The 26899-nt window shown below is 39.4% G+C and overlaps 1 protein-coding gene across 1 annotated transcript in view; it reads left to right on the top strand.

Moving 5' to 3' along the window:
- nsun2 (NOP2/Sun RNA methyltransferase 2) overlaps window positions 1-26478 on the top strand; it is a 33758-nt gene extending 7280 nt beyond the window's left edge. Inside the window, exons 8-19 of the mRNA XM_037535199.1 lie at window positions 1926-2000; window positions 2872-3002; window positions 5213-5286; window positions 5493-5623; window positions 6470-6566; window positions 11011-11171; window positions 12714-12806; window positions 13632-13767; window positions 16816-16896; window positions 18778-18916; window positions 19738-19777; window positions 25636-26478. Coding sequence (XP_037391096.1) covers window positions 1926-2000; window positions 2872-3002; window positions 5213-5286; window positions 5493-5623; window positions 6470-6566; window positions 11011-11171; window positions 12714-12806; window positions 13632-13767; window positions 16816-16896; window positions 18778-18916; window positions 19738-19777; window positions 25636-25933 — 1456 coding nt within the window. The 3' untranslated portion in view covers window positions 25934-26478. The remainder of the gene's footprint in view (window positions 1-1925; window positions 2001-2871; window positions 3003-5212; window positions 5287-5492; window positions 5624-6469; window positions 6567-11010; window positions 11172-12713; window positions 12807-13631; window positions 13768-16815; window positions 16897-18777; window positions 18917-19737; window positions 19778-25635) is intronic.
- Window positions 26479-26899: the final 421 nt, after the last annotated feature.

Below are 26899 nucleotides of genomic sequence, written 5' to 3'. Positions count from 1 at the left end.
ATGCAAAATATGTGAAGAGCCAACTGCTTGAAGCACAGGTTCCCCTGCCCTGGTCCTGGAGTACACCTGCCCTGCTCTAACCCATCCACATCAGCTCAGTATGGGGGTTGTTAATGATCTGATTTATTTGTTTGTTTGTTTGTTTGTTTGTTTGTTTGTTAAAACTGAAGAAAGTAGCTTTACAGAGTCAGGAGGAAAAAAGTCGGAGGTTGCAAAGTTATCTTCCATACATAGCTTTTAGCGAAGAAAAATCTATAAATAATCTATATAAAATATCTTTTAAAACTGAACTATAAGTTGTGGAGATTTGGAGACCTCTCTGGTGAAAATGTACAATTGTGCAGAGTTATCTACTGTTGGCATCGTATCGTCTTCAGTGTATTGTTAATTTTGCAATTGACCTACAACCCCAATTCTAATGAAGTTGGGACGTTGTGTAAAACATAAATAAAAACAGAATACAATGATTTGCAAATCCTTTTCAACCTATATTCAGTTGAATACACTACAAAGACAAGATATTTAATGTTCAAACGGATAAACTTTGTTTTTTGCAAATATTCACTCATTTTGAATTTGATGCCTGCAAGATGTTCCAAAGAAGTTGGGACAGGGGCGTGTTTACCACTGTGTTACATCACCTTTCCTTTTAACAACACTCAGTAAGCATTTGGGAACTGAGGACACTAACAGTTGAAGCTTTGTAGGTGGAATTCTTTCTCATTCTTGCTTGATGTACAACCTCAGTTGCTCAACAGTCTGGGGTCTCCGTTGTCGTATTTTGTGCTTCATAATGCGCCACACATTTTCAATGGGAGACCAGTCTGGACTGCAGGCAGGCCAGTCTAGTACCCGCACTCTTTTACTACGAAGCCACGCTGCTGTAACACGTGCAGAATGTGGCTTGGCATTGTCTTGCTGAAATAAGCAGGACGTCCCTGAAAAAGACGTTGCTTGGATGGCAGCAGATGTTGCTTCACAGATGTGCAAGTTACCCATGCCATGGGCACTAACATCCACCCACATCATCAGAGATGCTGGCTTTTGAACTTTGCGCTGATAACAATCCGGACAGTCCTTTTCCTCTTTGGCCCGGAGGACACGACGTCCATGATTTCCAAAAACGATCTGAAATGTGGACTCGTCAGACCACAGGACACTTTTCCACTTTGCATCAGTCCATCTCAGATGAGCTCGGGCTTGCACTTTGCATGGCAGAGTTTTAACTTGCACTTGTAGATGGAGCGACGAACTGCGTTCACTGACAGTGGTTTTCTGAAGTGTTCCTGAGCCCATGTGGGAATATCCGTTACAGAATGCCGGTTTTAATGCAGTGCCGCTTGAGGGATCGAAGGTCACGGGCATTCAATGTTGGTTTTCTGCCTTGCCGCTTACTTGCAGAGATTTCTCCAGATTCTTTGAATCTTTTGATGATATTATGGACTGTAGATGATGAAATCCCTAAAATCCTTGCAATTGCACGTTGAGAAACGTTGTTCTTAAACTGTTGGACTATTTGCTCACGCAGTCAAATCATTTATTTATGTTTTACACAACATCCCAACTTCATTGGAATTGGGGTTGTAAACAAAGTTCACACAGCTGAACCTTTTTTTTTTTTTATAGCCTGTGCATATGTAAAGGCGAATGTGATCAGAAAAACATTTCAGTGATTATTTTAGGCTTTGTAGGGTGAATCACAGCAGCACACAGAAACCATATTTTAGCTTATTTTTTCCCTCCTGAATCAGTTTAAAAAAAAAAAAAAAAAACGGCCAAAACGAATCTACTTTTTAGTATTCCTGGTACGTTCCTATGTCTGATTACCATACATTTTCAGTGTTCTGGGTATTTGTGGTGTTGAAATAGTTTTGCAGTGTTTTAATTGTTACCGCAAAGCTAAAACATCACCTTTATGTCTGCAGTGGAGATGGAACAATGAGGAAGAACATAGACGTCTGGAAGAAGTGGACAACCAGCAACAGCTTACATCTGCACGGGTAAGAGAGACGCACAGTTAACGTGTTGCTTTTGGCTCCGAGAATATCTGAGTTTACCACAGAATTTATTTAAGGTGTGTGTACCCGCAGCCATGGATGACTGCCATATAAAGGTGGACAGTCAACCTGTCCTAGTGCCATATCATGACTTGGACAAAGATTTATACCTATTATAGCAATCCTGTAAACCCTAACAAGTGTATTAACAGCACAAATTGCATATTAATAAGGATCTAATAATTAAGCCTTAATCATATTTTATTGTGAAATTTTAATGAATTGTTTTTCCTCTCCTGTTTTGATTTTTTTTTTTTTCTCCATTAATGGGTTTTTATTTACGTATTTATTTATTTGGAAAATCTTGAATTAAAAAAAAATAATCCTCTACAGAGAACAAACTTAAATATGGTATTTTCCAGCAAATTTTTGTGCAAAATTTCTTATTTTGAGTTTAACATTAACTCCCCCAAATGTCTGTTCGGCAAATAGGCAGTAATTTTGCATCTATGTAGATGTGAACTTTCACTTCATTCACCACAAAATCAATAAAACATCATTTAAGCATATGACGCTACTGTTTTTTTACTTATTTCTTGGATTAATTTATAAATTTATAAATTTATTCAAATGTTTACATTTATATAGTATTTATAGTCTAGTTTTGAAATTATAGTTGAGTAAAAAGCAACTATTAATGACAAGTAATCCTGAGATGTTGCACTGTGCTGTAATTCAGGATGCTCGCAGGTAAACTTTGGACTTTCTTTAATGATTCTGAAAGGGCTCATTTGCATATTACTGCCTTTCTCGATCATTCTAGAGATCCGTCATTAGACGGAGTGTGTTTATTCCTGCATGTTCTCTGTGGCAGACTCCAGCTGAGGATAGCAGTGCGTGGAGTGGAGCAGCTGGCTGTAGGTGGCAGGATGGTTTACTCCACTTGTTCTCTGAACCCTGTTGAGGATGAAGCAGTCATTGCCTCTCTGCTGGAGAAAAGTGAAGGTATGGCAGCCCTTGGCTGCAACATTTCAAAGTGTGGTCACTGAAAATATAGAGCTTGTGGCCTGAGTGGCCGCTTGCCTCGGATCTTATTTGTTTTGTGCATTCATTAATTCTAACCACCTCAACAGCTAATATAACTGCGTGATGGCCGCGTGGCTGCCCTGTATTGTGCTTGATTCAAAAAGCAGCCCAGGTTAAACCACCCCTGTAACAACAGTGTGCATGGGCAGGGCTAAACTGCTGTAAACAGATAAACGCAAATACAGAATTTAAAAAGGACTATTTGAAGCGTAGTTTCCATGTGTGGATTCTATGGACTTGGGAGTGAGCGTCATGTTTTGAAAAGTACAACCCAATTTCCAAAAACCTTGGGACGCTGTGCAGAATGTAAATAAAAATAGAATGCAATGATGTGCGAATCATGTAAACCATATTTTTAAAGTAAGATGCTACAAAGACAGCATATCAAAGGTTGAAACTGCAAAATTTTATTGTTTTTTGAAAAAAAATAATGAGTATCTTGAATTTGATGTCAACAACATGTTCCCATAAAGTTGGGCTGGGGGCCTGTTCAGCACTGTGTTTCATCACCTCTTCTTTTAACAACACTCTGTAAGCATTTGGGAACTGAGGAGACCATTTACTGTAGTTCTCGTTCTTGTTTGATACAGGATTTTAGCTGCGCAACAGTTTTGGATCTCTTGTCGGATTTTTCATTTCATAATGTGCCAAATGTTATCCGTGACCCGTCTGGACCACAGGCAGGTCAGTTTAGCGCCCAGACTCTTTTACTATGGAGCCAGGCTGCTGGACTATGTGCAGATTGTGGTTTGACTTTGTCTTGCTGAAATAATCAAGACCTTCCCTGAAAAAGACGTCGTTGGGCAGCACGTTGCCAAAACATGTATATATCATTCAGCATAAATGGTGCCTTCACAGGTGAGCACGTCATCCACGCCATGTGCACTAATGCCTCCTTATACAATCACGAATACTGACTTTTGGACTGCGTGATGATATCAAGCCGAGTGGTCTTTTAGCCCAGAGGACGTAGTGTCCATGATGAAGAAATTTTCAAAAGTTGATTTGTTGGACCACAGGACACTTTTCCACTTCCCCTCAGTCCATTTTGAATGAGCTCAGGCCCAGAAAAGGTGGCAGTGTTTCTGTGTCTTGTTTATGTACAGTTTCTTCTTAGCGTTTGTGGATTCAGCAATGAACTGTTTCCATGGACAGTGGTTTTCAGAAGTCGCAGCCTCTCTGGAATGCTCATTTCATGCCCAATCACAATATTGCCCTGTTGCCAATCAACCACCAGGTGTTTCTTTTAGCATTACACAGCTTTACCAGCCTTTTGTTGCCCCCATTCCAACCTTTTTGGAACGTATTGTTGGCATCAAATTCAAAATGTGCATGCATTTTTCAAAAAACAGTAAAATTTCTCAGTTTTGATCAGTTGTCTTTGTACTATTTTCTATTAATTACAGGGTTTAAATGATTTGCATATCAGTGCACTTTGTTTTTATTTACATTTTGCACAGCATCCCAACTTGTTTAGAAATGGGGTTATAAATAAACAGATTCAGCCTGTCCTTTAATTGTCAATACAGTGTACTCTGTATATGTGATATGATAACGATCATCTGTTCATTAACTTTTATAAATACTCAAATGTCAAAATTTGTCTTTCTTATTCCGCTATAAATCTCTTTACACACAAAGCGAGATTTATTGTGTCATTTTATTTATTTACTTATTTTTGGACATACTTAAATTAATTTATATGTGTATATCTGATGCTTTGCACACAAAAATTGATGTTTTGGATGTTAAGTGCTACAAATTTAGTGCCTTATTTCTAAATGTCAGTTAGTTTAGATTTGTTAGTCATCTGTTTTGTCCCATATGGTGCTGAATCCCCAAAAGCTGTTGGCATCTGAGCTGTATCTGAAAGCCTGGAAGAGACGTTGAAAAACTGTGCTCCCTGTCTTTTTTTTCATATTAATATATTCTGTGCGCAGTTTAGGTGTGAAAAGATTTATATAGAATATTTAGCATTTTTACGTTTATTCATGTTGTTTATTCATGTTGTGAGTGTTCATGTTCAGTCTGTAACAGCCTTAAGAAAGGCAGAAGCTTGAAAAGCATGTGGCAGATATGTTAGACGAGCAAGTTGATATGGTCATTTTTTTGTCCTCTGCCTCTTTCAGGTGCGTTAGAGCTGGTCGATGCCTCAGCTGACCTGCCAGGCCTGAAGTACATGCCAGGAATCACATCCTGGAAGGTATTTGATCAATGAACTACCACTCTTGAAGGACGTATAGTCACAGTTCATATTTGAATTGTTTATGTTAATGAACATGTTTAGTTTACTGAACGGTCAGTTGTTCAGAACCAACATGAAGCCGAATGACTTGAATCTCCACGGGATGTTTGGTGAGTAGCAAACTGTTTTTAATTGTTCTTGTCCTCATGTCTTCTAATGTCCAGCTGATGACCAAAGAAGGTCAGTGGTATTCTGACTGGTCTGAAGTGCCCACAAGTCGACATACCCAGATCAGACCCACCATGTTCCCCCCGACTGACCAGGAGAAGCTGCTGAGCATGAAGTTGGAGAGATGGTGAGCTCAGACATGCATTTCTTCAAGAAGTTCTTAATTTTTCTTCTTCTTCTTCTCTTCCATTTATTTATTAATTAATTAATTAATTCATTCATTCTTTAATTCTTTTTTTGCTTTTGGTGGGAGTTTAGGCTTTCCAACTACATTAATATTGTACTTAACCTAACACTTCATTAAATGGACTGAGATCTTTCTGGGAGGCTCTGTCTTGGTTCCTCTGTTACAGTTATGTCTCGTAGTATTAGCTGTCTACTTTAGCTAGTTTGCTCTGGTTGGCAAAAGTATAGGGCAGCTAAAACTTGGCAACGTCCAGCTACTTTAAATTTCTTGCTTATAAAGTTCTGGATTAACAAACTAACATGAGTAAATGAGGACAACACTGATCACAAGTTATAACATTGTGGCAAAAGAGGCAGTAACCCTTTCAAAAATGAGGCCCTGATTTTAATTGGGATTATTGTATTTATTTATTTATTTATTTTAAATTGTATCCACTGAGTGGCCATCTTAGTGTTTGCTGTAGATCGCCCTGGGGGCGAAACCACTGAGAATGAAACTACATTGTTTCCATACTGTGTACCGAACCTGACAACCTGGAGGAATCATAATCTATTAATACAAATGTGCTCCACCAGGGGGTGCTCAAGCACTACTGAGGAGATTGTTCTCTTTGCTGGATGTGTGATGTTGGGTGCAGTGCAGTGCTGGAGGTTTAATTATAGCAAATGTGCTGTTGTCTGTCTTTTCCTTTAGCCTGTCTGTTTTGGTTTGGTTATGACATTTTAATTGCCTGACTGTGTGTGTGTGTGTGTGTGTGTGTGTGTGTGTGTGTGTGTGTGTGTGCAGCATGAGGATACTGCCTCATCACCAGAACACAGGTGGCTTTTTCGTGGCCGTGTTGGTGAAGAAGGCGCCCATGCCATGGAACCGCCGCCAACCGAAGGTAACATTTTTATAAACATTGACTGTGTTTATTACATACATTTGATTTACATTAAATCTCCCCAACAGAGGCAATGAACAGTAAATCACCTTCAGAATTGTTTATTAGAATTCTGATTGAAATGAACAGTGATTACTGAGGATCTATTGGAAACGGTGTGTAGCATTTCTAAATTTGAAATGAACATCACATACTTCCAGTATGGTCACTCTTAAAAACAAGGTGTTTAAATTTATTTTTTTGTCCCCAGTGACCTAGAACAGTGGTTCCCAACCTGATCCTCAGGGACCCCCAGATGGTCCACTGTTTGAAGGGTCCTAGGAACAAGGTTGGGAACCACTGCAATAGAAGGACCGATTTTGCTTTTCTAAAAAACCTTTCAGCGGTTATTTTTTGGGGAACTGTTTTAGCAAATGAGAAACACCATTTCCAAAAGTTTTCACTCACCCATCCAAATCATTGAGTTCAGGGGTTCCAGTCACTTCTATGGCCACAGGTGTATAAAACAAAGCCCCTAGGCCTGCAGACTGCTTCTACAGACATTAGTGAAAGAATGGGTCGCTCTCAGGAGCTCAGTGAAGTCCAGTGTGGTACCGTGATCGGACGCCACCTGTGCAACAAGTTCAGTCGTGAAATTTCCTCACTACTAAATATTCACGGTCAACTGTCAGTGGTTTTATAACAAAGCGGAAGTGATTGGGAATGACAGCAACTCAGCCTTGAAGTGGTCAGCCACGTAAAATGACAGAGCGTGGTCAGCAGATGCTGAGGCGCATAGTGCACAGAGGTCACCAACTTTCTGCAGAGTCAATCGCTACAGACCTCCACACTTCATGTGGCCTTCAGATCAACTCAAGAACAGTGTAGAGAGCTTCATGGAATGGGTTTCCAGCTCCAAGCAGCTGCATTCAAGCCTTACATCACCAAGAGCAATGCAAAGGGGCAGTCGTGGGCTGGAGGTTAGGGATCTGGCCCTGTGACCGGAAGGTTGCCGGTTCAATCCCCAGCACCGACAGTCCATGACTGAGGTGTCCTTGAGCAAGACACCTAACCCCCAATTGCTCCCCGGGCGCCGTGGATAGGGCTGCCCACCGCTCCGGGCAAGTGTGTTCACTGCCCCCTAGTGTGTGTGTGGTGTTTCACTTGCATGGATGGGTTAAATGCGGAGATGGAATTTCCCCGGTTGTGGGATCAAAACAGTATCACTTAAACTTAAAGCGTGGAATGCAGTGGCGCCGCCACTGGACTCTAGAGCTGTGGAGACGTGTTCTCGGAAGTGACCAATCACGCTTCTCCATCTGGCAATCCGATGGACGAGTCTGGGTTTGGCGGTTGCCAGGAGATGGTACTTGTCTGACTGCATTGTGCCACGTGTAAAGTTTGGTGGAGGTGGGATTATGGTGTGGGGTTGTTTTTCAGGAGTTGGGCTTGGTCCCTTAGTTCTAGTGAAAGGAACTCTTAATGCTTCAGCACCAAGAGATTTTGGACAATTTAATGCTCCCAACTTTGTGGGAACAGTTTATGGATGGCCAACATGACAGGTCCATAAAGACATGGATGAGCCAGTTTGGTGTGGAAGAACTTGACTGGCCTGCACAGAGTCCTGACCTCAACCCGATAGAACACCTTTGGGATGAATTAGAGCGGAGACTGTGAGCCAGGCCTTCTCATCCAACATCAGTGTCTGACCTCACACATGTGCTTCTGGAAGAATGGTCAAGAATTCCCATAAACACACTCCTAACCCTAAGAGTTGAAGCTGTTATAGCTGCAAAGGGTGGGCCAACATCATATTAAACCCTATGGATTTAAGAATGGGATATCACTCAATTTCATATGTGTTTAAAGGTGGACAAGCGAATACTTTTGGAAATATAGTGTATGTGAGAAAACCTCCACATATTATAAAGGTTCTGGAAAGAGCCTTGAAATTGGTATTGAACTTTTGCAATATATGTAGTTTTACAATGTTGTTCACCTTCTCAAATCTTTTTCAAACCAGGTTTATTGTAACATTTAAATGTTCATTAGTTTATTTTTCAGGTTAGTTTCAGTTGAGCTTAAACGTGTGTTAATATTTTTATTTTCTGAAAAGTAATCATAATTCCTAGGATTGTTATGAACGCTGTGCTGGTAGGTATTTGACATGGGTAGAATACAATTAACACAACAGTTCACGGAGTTAAACTTGGTTCCGGTTTTCCAGAAAGACAAGACAAGACAGGAAAACACAGAAGGCACCCACTTCTGAACTCTCATTCAACACCCTGAAAAATGAAACGTATAAGTTTTTAATCAGTAATATGTTTCATTTTAATTTGTTTGGCAGTGGACGTTATAGTTTTATGATTTTGAGAAGTATTGTATCTACATTTTAGTTATCGAGTGCACTTTTTGATAGGTTGTTAACTGTAATAACCCTGATTTATGCTTGGCTGTTTAAAGCTCCCTTAATAACATGAATCAAATAAAATGCTCTATTGGAAATAAGAGGCGACTGGCTGTTTAACACAGTGAGTCATGCATGTGTGATGTGATGACATTTTGGTGCAGGTGTATTAGCTGCATTCAGTATGAGCAGTATGAGCGCACTAACCTGCCCCACGTTATTTACCTCATAAATATGCAAATCGGCCAAAATGAAAAATGATTCATTTGTGTGCAAAAAATCCTCACTATTCCAATCTTCGCCATCTCCGATTGTGCATATCTGGAGATTACAGATGATGATTACAGATCCGTTTATTAATGCCCTTGAGCCGACCTCATGTCACATCACCATTAGATTCCCTCTGTGCTGATGAGCTTGATGTACTTGATGAAAGTAGGGTTTCTTTTCTGATGCTGTGGCCTTGACTGTCTCCTCTTGCTTCTCTTTGCTGAAGATCTAAAGCTTAAGCTGTATTTCTGTGGTGATGAATTTGGATATTTCTCTTGGAGCCCTGAGGCTGTGCTGCGTTTAAGCCTGCTAAAGCGAGCTCTGTGCCCGGGCTCCTCAAACAAGGATTTAGATCTGCTCTCTTTGAGAGGAAATGCAAGTTCTCTTTTTAGCACATCCAGATACGCACTGTGTGGGATGGTATGCGGTGTTTCCTGGATTTTTTTTTTTCTTTGTTTCCATTTTCCCCACCAGGTAGTAGACCATTTAAAGCTACTAGAGCTGTTGTGCCAATGTGGAATCATCAAATGCATGCAGGGCTATAGCGTCTTCACATAATTTTATGTGTGAGAATACAGATACACGAGGAACGGACAAAGCTCTTGTGAATGCAATACGTTTTACATTCTCTACACGTTTATTTTCAGGAAGTGCGTTTGTGATCGAGCTGTTTATTCATAGTTTGTTTGTATCAGAAAAGTCACTGTGCCACTGAATCCTTCACAGTTCCAGGCCAAAGAATGAACGTGCATGTATTTCTGTAGAAATGTGGAAGAATAGTGTTAGTAGTTCCTTAATCCAACTTTGAGGTCTAATCTGGATCATTGCGTAAAACACCATTATAATGAGCAGAAGTTGTGATGGTAGTAAAAGATTTCGGACACTAACGCTGGAGTTAATGTAGTCTGTATCTACTAGTTCATCCTTCAGCCCTGAGGCGCAGACTGTTAGTCACATAGCAACACAGACAACAATCTCGCCTAGCTAGCAGCTACAGAAAAGGGGAAGAGAAATATTTCGGACAAACACTAATTTAGAAATGAGTGGACTTTTTCACATTTTATAATCACTTCAGCTGGTTTCCTGATGCGTTTAATCCGCAACGAGCTACTATCAAACACTAAAAAGTCTCAATCAAAGAGAACATCTTTTTTTTTTTTTAATGGTGCGAGGAAACGATAGGAACTAACAGGGAGATTCACTCAAAAGAGGCCCTGAATATTCTGAGCCTACCTCATTGCTCTGACGCAGGGGCATCCCGGCTTGTTCAAAGCTCTGCATGCTGAGGAGCACATTGCAGGTTGTTTTGTTCAGATTGCTTCGTCCTAGCGAGAGTTATTACAGGATACTCTGGGCCTCTTTCTAGTGAATCTCCCTGTATATTGCCCCTATGCTTCCTGTTCTGTATTGCAGTCTACAGTATGTATTTATTTATTTATTTATTTAAGATGATGCCACAGTGAGAATCCTTCCTTTTTTTTCCTCCCCATAATCAGTGCTGTTGACATTGTTGCAGCTGTATTCTCCTCTCTCTCTCTCTCTCTCTCTCTCTCTCTCTCTCTCTCTCTCTCTCTCTCTCTCTCTCTCTCTCTCTCTCTCTCTCTCTCTCTCTCTCTCTCTCTCTCTCTCTCTAGCAACTTTTTTTTTTTTCCTTCTGATTAATGAACTCTCACCCCTTTTTTTTTTTTTGTGTGTGTGTGTTTCTGTAGCCTAATTAGAACCCTTAAAATAGCTTACCAGAGTTCTACTTACTCTCACCTTTCCTTCCCCCCTCCCTCCCCCCAGCTCCGGAACAAGGAGGCCACCTCCTTCAGTGAGGGAGCTCAGGCTGAGGAGCCTCCTGCAGAGGAGGGAGACGGGGAGACCCCCACAGAGGGACACCCCTGTAACTCTAATGCTCCAGAAAACCCCCCGGAGCCAGAGGCTAAGAAAGACGGAGTGTGTGGGTGAGTGGCAACGGCAGCGCTTGCTTTAAATAAGACCGTTTTTTTTTTTTTTATCTGCCTATTTTACTGGCGTTGTCCTTTCCTTCACTTTTGCATTGTAATATTTAGGGCTGTAGTCAATAATGTGGTTATATTTTTGACCAGAAGTTAATAAAAGGCTAATGAACATTGGACTCTCTAGTATTTGGAAGCTTTTTCTTTTCTTAAGCCACTAAAATTATACTGAAAAATGCAGTAAATTGACAACAAAGAATTTTGGATCGAATAGTTATTTGGTGATTTTATTGAAAGTGTAAAAGAAATTGAATACAGTGATATCTGCTGTTGTTGAATGCATAAAAAAATTCATGTCAAGCTTCTGTGTCACCTCGACTCTTTTGATGTGGCCATTGAAGCTGAAACAGCAAAGCTGTCTAAGGAATCATGTCTCCTACACTTTAAATGATCAGACTATAAAAAATGCTCAGTGCAGAATTTGCGATGAGGGGTTGCTGTAGGATGGAGGCACACCAAGTTTGAGTCATCACTAAGTGTAGTGATCTTAGCCTGAATTCACACTAAAACATGACGCGCTCTCCTGACTAAGCTCGGTCACATAACCACTTCAGGTGGGAGTGTTGGGTCTCTTCTTTACTCCTTTTCTTCTCTAATGAACAGTTTCACAGCAGATTCTTCGAAAGCACAAACTGCAGATCTGTTTATTGCCACAAAAAACGTTGGTTTTTGCCACTGTTAGTGTCCAAGTAGCTCCACAACTGTTGGTATACCACAAGAGCTGCTCAGCTGCTCTGGAAATACAATGGCAGTATCCTCACAGTTAAGTAATTCAGTGTGGACCGAAGCCCTGATCAACATGGACGCGTTTGTATTCCGTCATACAGGTGACTGAAAAAACGTCCCAGATGTTGTTTGTATGGGAGATTTTTGAGAGCAAGTGTTGTAAAACTAGTTGGCACCAGATCTTCAATATTTTAAGCATGGCTGGGTACAATTTAAGCTGGCACGTCAAACACTTGGTAGGCCTTTTTCCCATTTTGTTAAACATGCTTAATGGTTTGTTGACTCACCAAAATACAGGATTCAGAAAGGCACAGAGGCCCACACTTGGCAATTAAACAAGCAATAGATTATAATAATATTATAGGCAGTTGTTTTTTTTTCTTCTTTTTTTTTTTAAATACAAAGATTTAAGCAATTAGAATCTCTTGCTTGTTTAATTGCTGATTGCATGCCTCTGTGCTCATTTTGAACAGATACATTTTGCCAGCTTGGGATCTTTTTTTTTTATTTTTATTTTTTTTAAATTTTAAATAAACATGTTGCATCTGCCTGCTCTACAGTACCCAGTGTGTTGCATGATTGAAGTGCATGAACTGAAACATTCACTGAAGCGAAATGACCCTGAAACCTGTGTGGAGACTGTAGCTACATGGTCCAATGTTCAGTTATGAAATAAGTTGTCTGAAAGCAATGTGGTTGATTTTAGTTGTCTGTTTTTGCCATCCATCCTGGTCACTGTGGACACGACCTGCCCTGTTCCAGCCCCCCGCCTTCAAAGAAGATGAAGCTTTTCGGCTTCAAAGAGGATCCCTTTGTGTTTCTGACGGAGGATGACCCCGTCTTCCCCCCAATCCAGTGAGTGCCTCTCCATTTACAAAGCCTGTGCTGTGTATGCGTGAGGATGCACTTACTAGGCTGACAAGCGCTTGCAAAACCTCTGGTATGTAGTGTGTTTGTACATTTGAAAAACAAAAATGTTTGGACCAGAGAAAAACAGAGCTGACCTACAGGGCCAGCAGAATAGACATCAGACTTTTTTTATACAAAAGCGATACGTTTCTTTTGAAACTAAAATTGCACAGTCACTAGCTGAGGTTCAGTTTAGGTTTAGTTTTCGGTGGGGTCCAAAAGTGAGACCTTTTTTTTTTTTTTTTTTTTTTTTTTCCCTCATTCAAATCATGGAATTAAATAGCAAAGCTCTATGAAGGACCTTACTAAGTTCAGTTTAAGCACATTTGGGACCCTGACCATGTTAAGACGTTTATACAGTACCAGGACGTATGCTGGGTGCCCCAGTTTAATTGTACAAATTGAGTGAATTCCAGATGTGAAATTTCAATTGCATTGAAAAGCATTTTCTCTTTTAAAGCCGCCACTCATTCCTTTAGATAAATTAAAAACTGCTCATGTCACACAGAGGGAATTCTTCTGTGTTTGATATTCTGTATGGAGACAGATGCACATAGCTTTACTCCTGGCAACATGCCAGTTTGATTTAGCCACTCAGAGACTCAAACAACTCAACCAGATCGACTTCCGCCTCTGCACCATATGGCACAGTATGTTTAACACTGTGTGTGTGTGTGTCTTTATGTGTGTCTCTTTGTTCATGTCGCTTTCTTTTCTTGTCTTTTCCGTTTCCACTGTTTGACTAACTGTCTGTGTGTGCACTCGTTGCAGGGCGTTCTATGACCTGTCTCCAGACTTCCCCAAGCTGAATGTGTTGACTAGGACTCATGAGGGGAAAAAGAGGCATCTGTACATGGTGTCCAAAGAGCTGCGCAATGTCCTGCTCAACAACAGTGAGAGAATGAAAGTGAGCAGACCTTTGAATTCTTTTATTCTATATTCTTTATATAGGAAGGATTTCTGGATACTTTCATCACTGAGATGTAAATGGTCATTCAGAGTAGTTTGATGTGAAATTGTTCACTTACACACACTAATATCTCTACAGTTGTGGTGATGGGAACCGGGGGTCACAGTGTCTGCAGTGCAAATATAGCCTTTTATTTACACCCCAAAACTACCTGTAGGTTACACACAACATTTGTTTCTATCTGTAATGATTAATAGTAACAATTTTTTATTTTTTATTTATTAGTAACTATTTTATGTTGCTTTGCATGTGCTTCTCTACCATGTTTCTATGAGGGAGCTTTTAGAGGCATTAATGCTTTGGATGTCTGGTTCCTGAGCAATTCTGAGTAAGTTTCACATCAAACCAATCTGAATGACTTTGTTAGAACTTTAACCTTTTATGTCAATTTTTTTAAAGCGGCTTGACTCCTTTTTCAAAGGCACACGTCATGGAAAGCCAGATTTGTCTTTATTTTGTTATTATTTATTTTTGTTTTTATTTTTATTATATTTATCAGTTTCAGAGCATACTATTCACTCCACAGTTCATTTAGTCTATAAGCTATCCTGCAAGTGCACCTTGTTTTTGTGATGTCATGAAAAATAAATGTGCCTATTCAGAGGTCATTTACACTTTAACAAGCATTTAAAAGCACCAAAGTACCAAAAACAGCCTGACCTCACTTATTCCTCCACACTTATTAATTTATTCATCTTAAGGTTTACTCCGTAACTGCTCTGAATTATTTGGTAACTGTTATGAATGTGTAGTTTTGAAAGTACAGTTTATAAGAGGTTAATTGTAAATAAAGATGGGGAAGTTGGAAACACAAATATATATAACACAAACCTAAGTGGACCTTAAGGGAAAAATATAGGAAAAATGTGTTGTATGTTTACAAATCTTGGAATCCTCTTTAAAATGCATAATATCTGAGCCAAATTTGGTTTAGTGTGGCACATTATGCATAAACACATAACTGTGTAAGCAATAGTTATTCACAGTAGAGAGAATTTCGTGGATAAACAAAACATCACTTCTTCCATGTGGCAACATTTCAGTTTCTGTGGCTATGGTGGTGTTTATTTCCTTTCATTTTTTTAGGAAACCAAAGATTCAAAGACCAATACCTTTTTTCTATTATCCCATTCATCATGAAATATATGCGCAGTGTAAAGGGCTGATGGGGAGGGGATAACAACAGTAATCATTATGAATGTATCAGTAATGATGCTGGTATTGGATATCGGCCTCATAATGTGCTCATTTACTCATACTCGCTCTCCTAAAAATGCACCAACACCAGCATTAAATTTCCAGTGATACCTTGTGGCGTAAGCCTGTAATTGAACACAAAGCTATCAGTCACTTTAATCAATATATGCCGACTTTACTGTGTTTCATTGAACATAATTGAGAGGTATAAACGTTAATACGTTGATTTGATGCTCAGTTTCTCAGCGTGTTTGCTCTGCGCAGTGTGTTATTTTGAATTAAACAGTTTTATTTATAATTGTCCATAATTAGGGCCATATTTAGAGGCTGCATTTCACTTAGCATGGATCGAGCATTTTTGTGCAGTGTGATACGGAGATGCAGAGACTGATGATCAAAACTATGAAACATAGTTAACTCCCAGCTGTACAAAAGTGCTTTGATGTGGAACAATACCTGCTGTTCTCAGCTGCAGTGCTAATCGATCAAAGGTATCTGGTTTGGCATAGCTAGCTTAACACCATTTAAGATCAGCTAGATTTTAGTGACTTAACTTTTATCATACATTGCAGTCATTTACACTAATAACCTCTTCATTCTAAGTAGATAGTTTATAATGGTATTGCACTTGTTGCTAAAATACATAAACTCGTACCCGGTCTGAAAAGTGGTACAGTGCCTCCCTAATAAACATAGTTATTGCTAAAAATGCATTTAATGGAGACATTCTTATGACTGCTATGATATGTAAATGGTTTGCTCCCCAAAATATGTGTGTGCTCAGAGTTTGGTAAAAGATCTTGCATCACATATTGTGGCTTCAAGCTGTTTCAGCATAGGCACTTTTATCAATGTGGTCTGTGTTATGGGGTAAAAGATGTTTTGGAATCTTTATTTTTAAATAGGTCATGCAGACTTTTTTATATTGCTATTTATATAGCTGTACAACAGTGCTTTTTTGATGTGGAACAATACCTGCTCTTCTTTGCTGCAGCGATAAATCGATCAAAAGTAACTAATGTAGCATAACTAGCTAATGCACACCATTTAAAATCAGCTAGATTTTAGTGACTTAACTGTTAAGGTACATTGCAGTCATTTACACTAATAATTTCTTATTTCTAAGTAGATTCATAAAGGCGTCAGACTCGTTACTAAAATACATGCACTTGTGCTCCTCTGAAAAAAGTGGTACGATGCATCTCTAATAATCATAGTAATTGAAAAAACTGCTATGATATGAACTGCTATAGGTTTGAAAAAGGCCTTGGGTAATATACATCTTACATACACTTGTATCACATTTTGCCTTCAACCTATTTCAGCATCTGCACTTCTATCAATGTGATCTGTGTTATAGGTGGTAAAAGATGTTTTGGAATCTCTATTTTTAAATGGGTCATACAGACTTTTATATTCATGCAAAAGTAAATGGCAGTGCTGCCCAAAAATGCATGCGCATACTTGCTGTGTGAATCTCCCTGACTGAAGACCACCTGAGGGTCTTCACCTGTAGAAGTGATGCAGCCTGGCACTCCAGCAGCTGGGCCTCAAACAGCAGCTCCTCTAAACTTCCCTCTCATTCTGGGGTCAGGCTGGACCTTTAGCCTGCCATCTGCTGATTAAACTAATGAGCTCACAGCTGAGTGTGGGATGGGCTGACATTTGCGACTGAGGCGAATCATTTAGGGAAGGATGGAGACACTTCACTAAATGTCAGCTGCTTCTCTCTGAATGTTCTTTTGTGATCACATGCTCCTCCTCATTCTCCATGGCTGTCCTCCTCAGGTGATCAACACAGGAGTGAAAGTGTGGTCAAGAAATAACGACGGGGAGCAGTTTGGCTGTGCCTTCAGGTTGGCCCAGGAGGTAGGCCTTGATCACCTACATTTACATTTATGGCATTTGGCTGGCGCAACAATGAATTTGATGCATTTTTGATCATGATTACATTCTTATATTGTAGATGTCATGTTGACTTAAAATACCTTAATCTGGACTTTAAACCCATCCTGTTTTCCTGTGATCTTCCATCAAATTGTCAGACTAAAGCATCTTAATTTTTGATTACGTTATTGTGCACCAGTGGGCAACATGTTTCACTTCCCCCTCCCACCACACCCCCCACCTGTCATAGACCAAAATGCCCAGCTAATTTTAAAAATCTCTAGTTTGAAAAAACTAGTTAGTTTTGGGTGTTTAGTTGCTTCTGATTGGTCTTAACTAATTTATGGGCAGTTCACAAGCTCTGTGTTGGGTTACATTTCCTCACCTAAAGACCACCACTCCTAGTCTGTCACCCTCTTCATCATAAAATGTTGACACAATGTAAAGAGCAGCTGGCATTTTCAAACAGTGGGGGTTAATGCGCACTGTACAGTGTTAATGTGAATAACAAAGTCTGTCCAAGTCTCTTAATAAAACTAATAATCATTGATCAAAATGTTGATGAAATAGCTGCTCTTGCTGCATTTCAGATTATGATTTCAATATAAAGATTTATCTTATAGCCATATCTCACTTGGAAATATGTCATAATTTTGCAGGAATAAGTTAGGATTTCCAATTCAGCACAAGTTTTGTCATCCATCTCACCACAGACACATTAAGTAAGAAATGAAATATAGTGTATCCTGCCTTTCGCCCGAAGACTGCTGGGATAGGCTCCAGCACCCCCCCTCCCGCGACCCTGACGGAGAAGCGGCTTAGAAAATGGATGGATGGATGGATGAAATATAGTTCTTCTGGAGTTCGGTGCTACTTTTAACACAGGACAGCAGCAAACAACATTTTAAAACTGAAATACAGACCCATATTTTATTCACAATAGAACATAGGACACACATCAGATATTGAAAGTAAGACATTTTACCATTTCATGGAAAACATGAACACAAATGATGGCAGCAACGCATCTCAAAAAAGTTGGGACAGGGCCGTGTCTACCATCGTGTAGCATCCCCTCTTTTTTTAAACAACAGTCTGTAAACATTGGGGAAGTGAGGAGACCAACTGCTGGACTTTTGGGAGAGGAATATTGTCCCATTCTTATCTGATGTAGGATTCTAGCTGCCTGAGTGTACTTTGTTGGATTTTTTTGTTTCATGGTGCACCAATTTTTTTCTATTTCTACTGATAATAGAAATAGTAGTAATAGAAGTCTAGCCATTAACACACAACAGCACAAAACAGCTGGATAGTCCACAGCTAACTTTAACCTTGTGCATAAATGACTGAAATTCTCCTATTACTACTATTTGTAGTTGGTTACTGTTGTCAGTATGTACCAAAATATTGTGTTATGTACATACTCAAAAGCAATGAATATTTGTGTTTTAATTTGCATCTGCCACCTAGTTTTACTAGTAGTAGTGAGGGCTGAGGTTAAAGCCTTTACTATTAGTCAATGCAAACGTGCTAAGGACTATAACTACTGAAATAATGTGTACATATATAAATGATCATTGCTGTTGACTAATAGAACGGTCATCTTTTCAACCCCACCCTAGTCTTTAGTCCTAGCCAGCTATTTTAAGGGAGTGTAATGTAAATAATTGTAACAGATGTCTAAGCAGTACAAGGACTCTATCATGTGTTGTATTTACATTCATGCAGTTCTTGAACTTTTGCCATTAATATTTTTACACATGTGAGAGAAGCATCATGATTTTGTGTCTCTCTCTCTCTCTCTCTCTCTCTCTCTCTCTCTCTCTCTCTCTCTCTCTCTCTCTCTCTCTCTCTCTCTCTCAGGGTATATACACTCTCTATCCCTACATCAGAGCACGCGTGATCAACATTAGTGTGGAGGACGTGAAGATCCTCCTAACTGAAGAGAATCCTTTTCTTAGCAGGCTGGGAGATGACGCTCATGCTCAGGCCAAGAAACTCGGTTAGTCTCCCAGCCATGCCCGGCAGCTCCTCACAGCCACAGATATGTGGGGGCCATGCACCTCCACTGAGGCTTAAAAGATTAGTTTTAGTTGAGTTCATGGCCAAGGAGAAAACGCTGTCAAAACAATGTAGCCTTTTTGCCACTTATTTTTTTAGAGTCTCTCTTCTCAGAGACTGCAGTAATGCTTTGTTGAAGAGATAAAGGGGAGCTCTACTGATTTTGCTAAGTATTCGTATTATTAGGGGTTACGAGGTAAACCGGGTCATGCAGAGCGGTTTGATGTAAAATGGGTAGTTCTAGAGAAACTTCCAGAGTCAGAATTGGTCTCGGTGGTAGTGACAGGAACCAGACACCTGAAGAGTATAATGCCCCTAAAAGATACATCACAGGATGTTACGATGTGAAATGTTATGAACAGGCTGCATAATCCCTGAGAAATCGTTTCACAATAATTTTAAAGGGAAATTTTGGGCTAGAGGTGCATGTTCGGCCTTGTAAGGCAAAGAAGTCCCCCGAGAAAAGACATTGTTTGTTTCAGATTTGCCACTATTTTACAGTTATTTACACATTTAAAGCTTTTCAGACACATGTAGGTTCAGTGGATCATATGTATAGTACATAAAATATTTGTAGACTTTCTGACCCCTGGTTCCCTTCACCACCACCACTGTAAAGACAGTTTCTTAACAATAAAGCCTGTCACATGAATTTATTTACATCTTCACCACTGAATTATGCATAAAATGTGGGAAAATGTGAGCAATTCCCCTTTAAATAATGTTCATGCGTGATTTTAAACCTTTTCTTTTATTCTGCAGAAATGGGCAGCATTGTTTTAAGATACCAGCCAGATCCGAAGTAAGTGATGCTCTTTTGTTGTCGCCTCATTTGAATGAATATTAGCCAGTTTACTTTTTATAGAGAGATTCTGGCACTTTGCCCTCATAAAAGGCTTGTTTGTACACTGAGAGCTGTGTGATGCTGTTCACACTATTCATCAAACAGTGAGGCAACGGACAGTGAATGGGTAGGACGTGCTCTGCCATTGCTACTCCTGTGTGATAATTAGAGGGCCTGAACTGATGGAGCTGCTCTCTTCACCGATAAATAGCTCCTCATTGTCTCTCTCACCACAAAGCTCATTGTCTGCCTCACTAGAGAGCCATGTTTCACATCAGTGGCCCTGACTGCCAAGAAAATTGGTCATAGGGAGACCAGTGTGTGTGCAGGAACTCTCACTCACATAGTCTTAGTCACGCATAAGCCTGCATGCTTGCATTTAAGATAATATAAGATAATCCTTTATCAGTCCCATAGCGGGGAAATTCACAAGAAAAAAGCAGAGCTAGGACCAGAGCAAACTCTAGTAGTTTGGTGTCCATAGTGCAGATAAGACAAAAAACAACTCACAGTGAACTTACGTACTAACAGAGAGAGAAAAAGTAGGAAAACACGAAAGTAAGCAGGAGCTGCTGTAACAGGCTGCCGCTCTTGCCGGCGCCGGAAGTGATAAATATGGATATGATTTAAGTCATATCCCAAGAGTTTGCACAGCTCTGGTCAAATGGAATGTTTTCTTGATTGATTTATATATATATATATATAATATATATATATAATATTTTCCTGCCCAAAATGTATGACTGTGTGTTTATTTGAAACCATTGTTTTTAATGAGGGCTCACACAGCTACCAACATTTGAGCTAGACTTGCAGCGCTGCTCTGTGCCTACCAGCACTGCTCACTTTCTCTGAGCACCACTCAGCGGTTTCTGATGCTGCAAAATTTTCTTACTACATTGAATTTTCTACATGAAATTAAACCCAAAACCAAACCTGAAACATTTAATGGGTGTTAATTGTGCCATGACAATTACACAGACTGACTAACTTTCTCTGAGGTTTTTAAAATGTGGACCTTACCATCTGTTACCCTTAAAGTAACTCTACTAGCCCAATCACCTCATACCTTCTAGCCCCCAAACAGCACATAATAATAATAATAATAATAATAATAATAATAATAATAATAATAATAATAATAATAATTCAGATTCAGATTCAGATTCCTTTATTGATCCCAGGGGGAAATTGCAGTTGTTACAGTTGCAGCAATTTATGTAAAAATAAACACTTTACTAATAATTTAAGACAATATAGAGAATTTACAGCATGTACACCAGATTTAAGTACTTATGAATATAGTAAGGTGGCGGTGATTGTGATAGTAATAAGAAACATCAGGTATAAATCAGTTACAATTATTTAAATGATTTAAATTAGTTAGTGTCCCTCTGAGTTATTGCACACACAATTGTTATTATTGCACATATGAACAGTTTCGTATTGAGTTTTGTGAATCACACACTGAGGGAGGAGTTATAGTTTGATGGCCACAGGTAAGAATGACTTCCTGTGGCGCTCTGTGGTGCATTTTGGTAGGGTGTATAATAATAATAATAATAATAATAATAATAATAATAATAATAATAATAATAATAATAATTATTATTATTATTATTATTATTATTATTATTATTATTATTATTATGTTACTTTTATATAGCACCTTTCACAAACCCAAGGTCGCTTCACATAGCATGGGCAAAAAAAAAACTGAGCAGTGGAGGAGGAAGGAAAATGTGCATTAAAGAGAAAAGTCTTTAAGTCCGATTTGAAAGAGGAAAATAAAGTGCGGTCCCGGAGGGATTGAGGAAGAGCGTTCGAGTTTGGGGGCCTTGGCACTGAAGGACCTCCCTCCCAAAGTGGAGAGTCTGGTGCTGGGACAGCAAGTAAGTTATTATAAGAAGACCTAATAGAGCGAGAGGGAGTGTAAGAGGTCACAGAAGAGAGAATTTGCTGATTCCAAATGCAAGAATGCTGAATCAGGGGTGCCCAGTCCTAGTGAACTCTCCAGGGAGGTAGATCTCATCAAACACACCTGGCTCTAAATATTCAATTGGTCCTGAGGACCTTCTTTACCTGGATCATGTGTGTTATAGTAGGGTGGGAGCTAAACTCTACAGGGTGGTTGAGCTCCAGGACGAGGATTGGGCACCTGTGAATTAAATGATATTGAAAGTTTAACCCTTTACATTAAGTTTTGTCTAACCAATATTAAGTAATGCATTTGTTACCATGAATAACACAAGGTACCTACCCCAATAATGCTTAGCTAATATCAGGTAAACAAGCTACAACTGTATTAGTGCTCTTTTTTTTACATTGTGTTGATTTGTGTATATTAAGGTGTTTGTTTACATTTAAAATACCTGGAATACTATGTTAATGTTATAGTTGCTATTAACTAAACAAAAATTGTTGTATTGCTTCATTTTTTTCACTTCTTTAATTATATACTGCATAGATATTGTAAGGTTCAGTAAGCAAAGTTAAATAATAGCTTAACTGGCTGAAACCACACTTAAGCTGTAGTAGGCAGTTAGATGTACTCAAGTACCCAGCATGCATTATGCAAATATGTCACACAACCGTTAGAAATACCCCATCTATTAGTCTGCAACTGATGTACAGACTCAAGTGCATTAACATTTGGCTTTCTGCAAAAGAATAGGGCCCATCTTTGTGGCCCTATCTGCCCCAAAGTGCATGATGTTCCTCCGACTTTTACAATGCATCATCAGAAGGTTTTAGTTTTCCAGTCTTGAAACTGAAAAATATCTCACTCTACAGACTTCTGATACTGCTGTAGGATGCAAATAGGCATGTTTACAGGTGTGGATATGGTTTTATTTGGCTAAAGTATCCATTTAAACTTTGGCCCATTTTTCCAAATATATAGTTTTTTCAGTTATAGTAGTTTAATTAGTAATAATAATAGTCAGTGGATTAATTGATGATAAAAATAAGAATTAGTTGCTCTAATCAGTCCTGATCAGTTTTAAGATTTTCTTTCTGCCTACCTGTTGGTAGAGCTGAGTAATTTGGAGGGAAAAAAAATCTATTACAATATTTTTCACCAATATTGCGTTTATGATCGTCTTGGTGTAACCTAAGCTCTTGACCTGTTTTGACGCAGAAGGCTTGAGGCTTAAATTTTGCCCTTTACTGCCACTTAGTTATGGTCATCATGAACACAGCACAAGGGTGTTTGGTTGCCTTGTGATGCCACAGGCATTTCACAAGCTCCATGTTAACAGATTAAATTTCTCCACGTTAAATTTAGACAACATTGTTGATGAGGACTACAAGCAGAACTGCAGCTTTTAAGATTTGAATATTTCACTCTTTTTCAATACTTAAACAATGATTCATTCAGGTCAGCCAGTTTGCTCCTTTTCCAATGTGTGACACAGCGTTTCCAGGAAATCTGAAGTGTTAAATGCAGCAAAATTGTCTTTTGTGATGGGCCCAGGGCACAGTGGCGTGGTGTTTTTGCATTTAATCAGTGAAAAAAGGTCAGATTAACACACAGCCTGACGTGGAATGTCGTCCAAGTGGAGTTAGCAAATCAATATTTAATAATTTTGTTAGTAAGTGCTCCCCCACCACAAGCACGCGCACAGTGACGCGAGTGTTCCTCTCGGCTTACGCTCGCCGCGCAAGAGGAGCTCTGATGTCACTGTGTGATCATGTCGTCTCTGGAGTGTCATCCTGTTCCTTTTAAATTCATGCTGCTGGCTGCCTCCCATCTATCTGTTTCACTCTGTTCTTGCCCCCCCCTTAAGCTGTCTTTGCTCCTTTCCCTTCAAGCTTCCCTCATCCTTCCTACTGCTTGTCCCAACAATCGTTAATCCCAGCCTGTCTATCTGTCTTCTTTTGGTTCTTCAGCAGTAATCTGTCCATTTCTCCACCCCCTTACTCTGTTTTTCTTCATGTATTATAGACTCTTATCTGTCGCTCCTGGTTTGTGCCCTTCACTCTTTTTTTCTGTTCATTGTTGGTTTTAGTTTAACAAAGAAAGACAACCATGGCTACCAAATGTAGCTGATGAGCCACTATGTTTATGTGAAATTTTCCTTCTTTAGTGTCAATTTTTATCACCCTTCTGTATTTTGTTGTAGCTTGTGCTTTCACAAAACTGATGTCTTCAACATGCAGCAGGCTGGGAATATTGAATATAAGAATGACATGCATGCACATCCATATACTAAAACCTATGGAGCCCTGCTCGTGACCTACCAAATAAATCCCACGAATAGATCCATTCTCACAACTTGGTAAGGACTGGGAACGAACTAATGAAGTTATGGCCACCACTTAGTAAGGTGTAGGAACAAGATCCTGCCTTAGTAAGTCATGGCCATGCATTATTTTTATGTATACAGTATGTCACCAGCAGGGCTCTGTTTAAAAAAAAAAAAAAAAAAAATCAGAAAACTCGCTTAAATGTGATATTTATGGAAAAGTGTTCCTTCTTGGCTCCTGATTTCAAACTGTGTAGTAAACTGTTCCTGACTAGTATAGGACACACACATTATTCTTGGCCAACTAATACTCATTTATCCAGTAATGGATCATAAAATTCAGCCATGTAATAATGGAGATGTTCTGGTTTTAATAGGTGCTTTATGCAGGCTAGTAGAGGATTGAGAATGTCTTGACCATACTGGACACTGGGCTGTTTTTGTTTATTATTTATTATTATTTGTGTTTTTTTTTTTTTTTTTTTTTTTTTTTTTTTTGGTTTTGTTTTTTTTAAACCGTGCCATTTTTTTGAAGTTCAACTTTGACATTTCAGTGGTTGAGAGAGCCTGACAACTTGGCTCAGAAACACTAAAACTTCCTGACGTCATGCATGCACCTCTGTTGAATAATGAAATTGCCATGAATCATGTGTGTTTGAGGTTTTTAGCTTTGGGAGGGAGGGAGAGAGGTCCGCTCCCAAAAGATAGAATCTCTCGTCTCTCAAGTGGTATTTAATATTTATGGACTAACCACAAAAGAGCGCAGTGTTTTGTGAGCAGTGACGTTTGTTTCAGTGTTTGGATTTCTTTCTTCAGTAGGTTCTGAAAGATGGCTTAAAAAAGGTTACCAAGTATGTAAGATTAACAACCAAGACAGCTGCTGTAACCGCTATGAGAACTTGACTTTCTACAAATTACATTGCGAATGGCAATCTGTGGGGTCCAAGAACTGTGCTGCATTATAGAGCCAGTTGAACACAAAAGATGGGCAGACCTTTTACAGAGGTCTCTTCATAATAGAACTGGGGTCTCAAAAGGAGATCTGCCTAATTTGTTTGGCCTTTAGAGTGATGGTCAGAACATTTTTTATTAAAAAAAATACTAAAATTACTACTGAAAAACTGGACTAATTATGTTGTTTTTGAACGCCGTGAAGTAAATAATCTAATACCCAAGAATTCTCATGTTGAGCATTTAGGTTTATTTTGTTTGTCCTCAGGACTGAATTTTCGTTGGATTGAGTAGCACCACGGATTCTAAACAGATGACACGCATCGTTTCTTCACTACACAGACTAGAAATAGCAAATGAAATTGAAAAATGGATTATATACCTATTTGCTTTATATATGGATTATATACCTGTTATATAGCCCTGTAGCTAATGTCTGTTCCAAAGAGTAAATCACATGAGTGCGTGTGATCAGATAGCAGATGACTGCTATAGAAGCTAACCAGTGGGCAGTTGTAGGACCACGTAGAGATTTTGGTTTACAGTGAAGTATTCCTTAAATAAATTGCATGAATAATTTAAGACTGACAGTAAAATGTCTTTTCCTTCTCGTTGCAGTGACCCCAGTGCTCCGCAGTGCCCCATAGAGCTGTGTGGATGGAGGGGGAAAACATCCATCAGGGCCTTTGTTCCCCGCAACGAGCGCCTCCACTACCTGCGCATGGTTGGAGTGGAGGTTTTCCGGGACAAGCAGGGCAAGAAGGAGGGAGGGGCGGCAGCAACTCAAGAAGGAAACACAGAGGGCCAAGAGGAACCAGGCCAAGAGGCGGCCACAGAGCAGGAAGGATCAGACACGGAGCAGAACGGATCTGCAGAGTCCAAAACCAGCGATTCCAAGGATGTGAGCAGCACCTGAGATGTTAGAGGAGTGCTAGTGCTTTAGCAAGATGGGTAACTCTGGAGCCAGACATGTCCAGCAATGGAGAAATGGGGTAAGATAGAAAGCTCTGAGCAAGCTGCCTAGACTTGCCTTCCCCCCCTTTTTATACAGAGTATATGGACTGGCCCGTAGTTCCCTAGGTGACCTCTGGAACTGGGACAGTAAATTTTAATTTTATTTTGGAGAATAAAACTCTTTTTTTTTTTTTTTTTTTTTTTCTTTTTTTTTTTTATTTGAATTGCTTTTATCTCTTGTTTGTGTAAACAGTGGTTTCTGGAGGAAATGAAAGCTATGGATTGTTTCTGCTAAGCCCTGCTTTCAGCCAGAGCTTGTACCAACTGCTTGATGTATGTTTAGTAAGTCAATGCCAAAGTGGGCCTGTGGTCTGCTGTTTTTCCCGTTTGTTGGGATGCCCAGAATGCAGGTAATTTGACGCATGGAAGTGTCTTACATACTGTAAATACATCTTCCCCTTTTATTAAAACTTGAAATAAAAACAAAGCCTGTTGCTATTGTTCTTATGTATTATGCTGTGTAACTTTTTTCATACTCTTTCTTAATTGCAGCAGTGTGCCCTGTGTTCTAATGCTATACTATACTTGTATATCTCTGTATAGCTCTGCCAACCAACTGTAGTATAAAACAGCCAGAGTGTACTCGGTTGTCCACACCAGCTGGCCCCGTGAGGAAAAAGAAATGACCTCCTTAGTTACTCCATCAACCAATTAACCATCTTTAGTTAATAACTGGGATCAGTCCTGGGCTTGATTATTGTCAGGACTGCTGAAACTAAACATCACTTAAATAGACCATTTCCAGCAAGGTGAACTGTATGTATATGCAGGAATAGAGGACGTAAGGAGGGCGCCTGTGTTTTTTCACAGTGCTGTGTCTTGGGCCTGAATTTTTTATTTATTTATTTTTTTGAACCAAGTTTATTTA

The sequence above is a fragment of the Pygocentrus nattereri genome, chromosome 27 (assembly GCF_015220715.1).
Source record: "Pygocentrus nattereri isolate fPygNat1 chromosome 27, fPygNat1.pri, whole genome shotgun sequence".
Lineage (NCBI taxonomy): Eukaryota > Metazoa > Chordata > Actinopteri > Characiformes > Serrasalmidae > Pygocentrus > Pygocentrus nattereri.
Note: the sequence above shows the minus strand (reverse complement) of the source record. Positions and strands in the feature narration are given on the sequence as shown.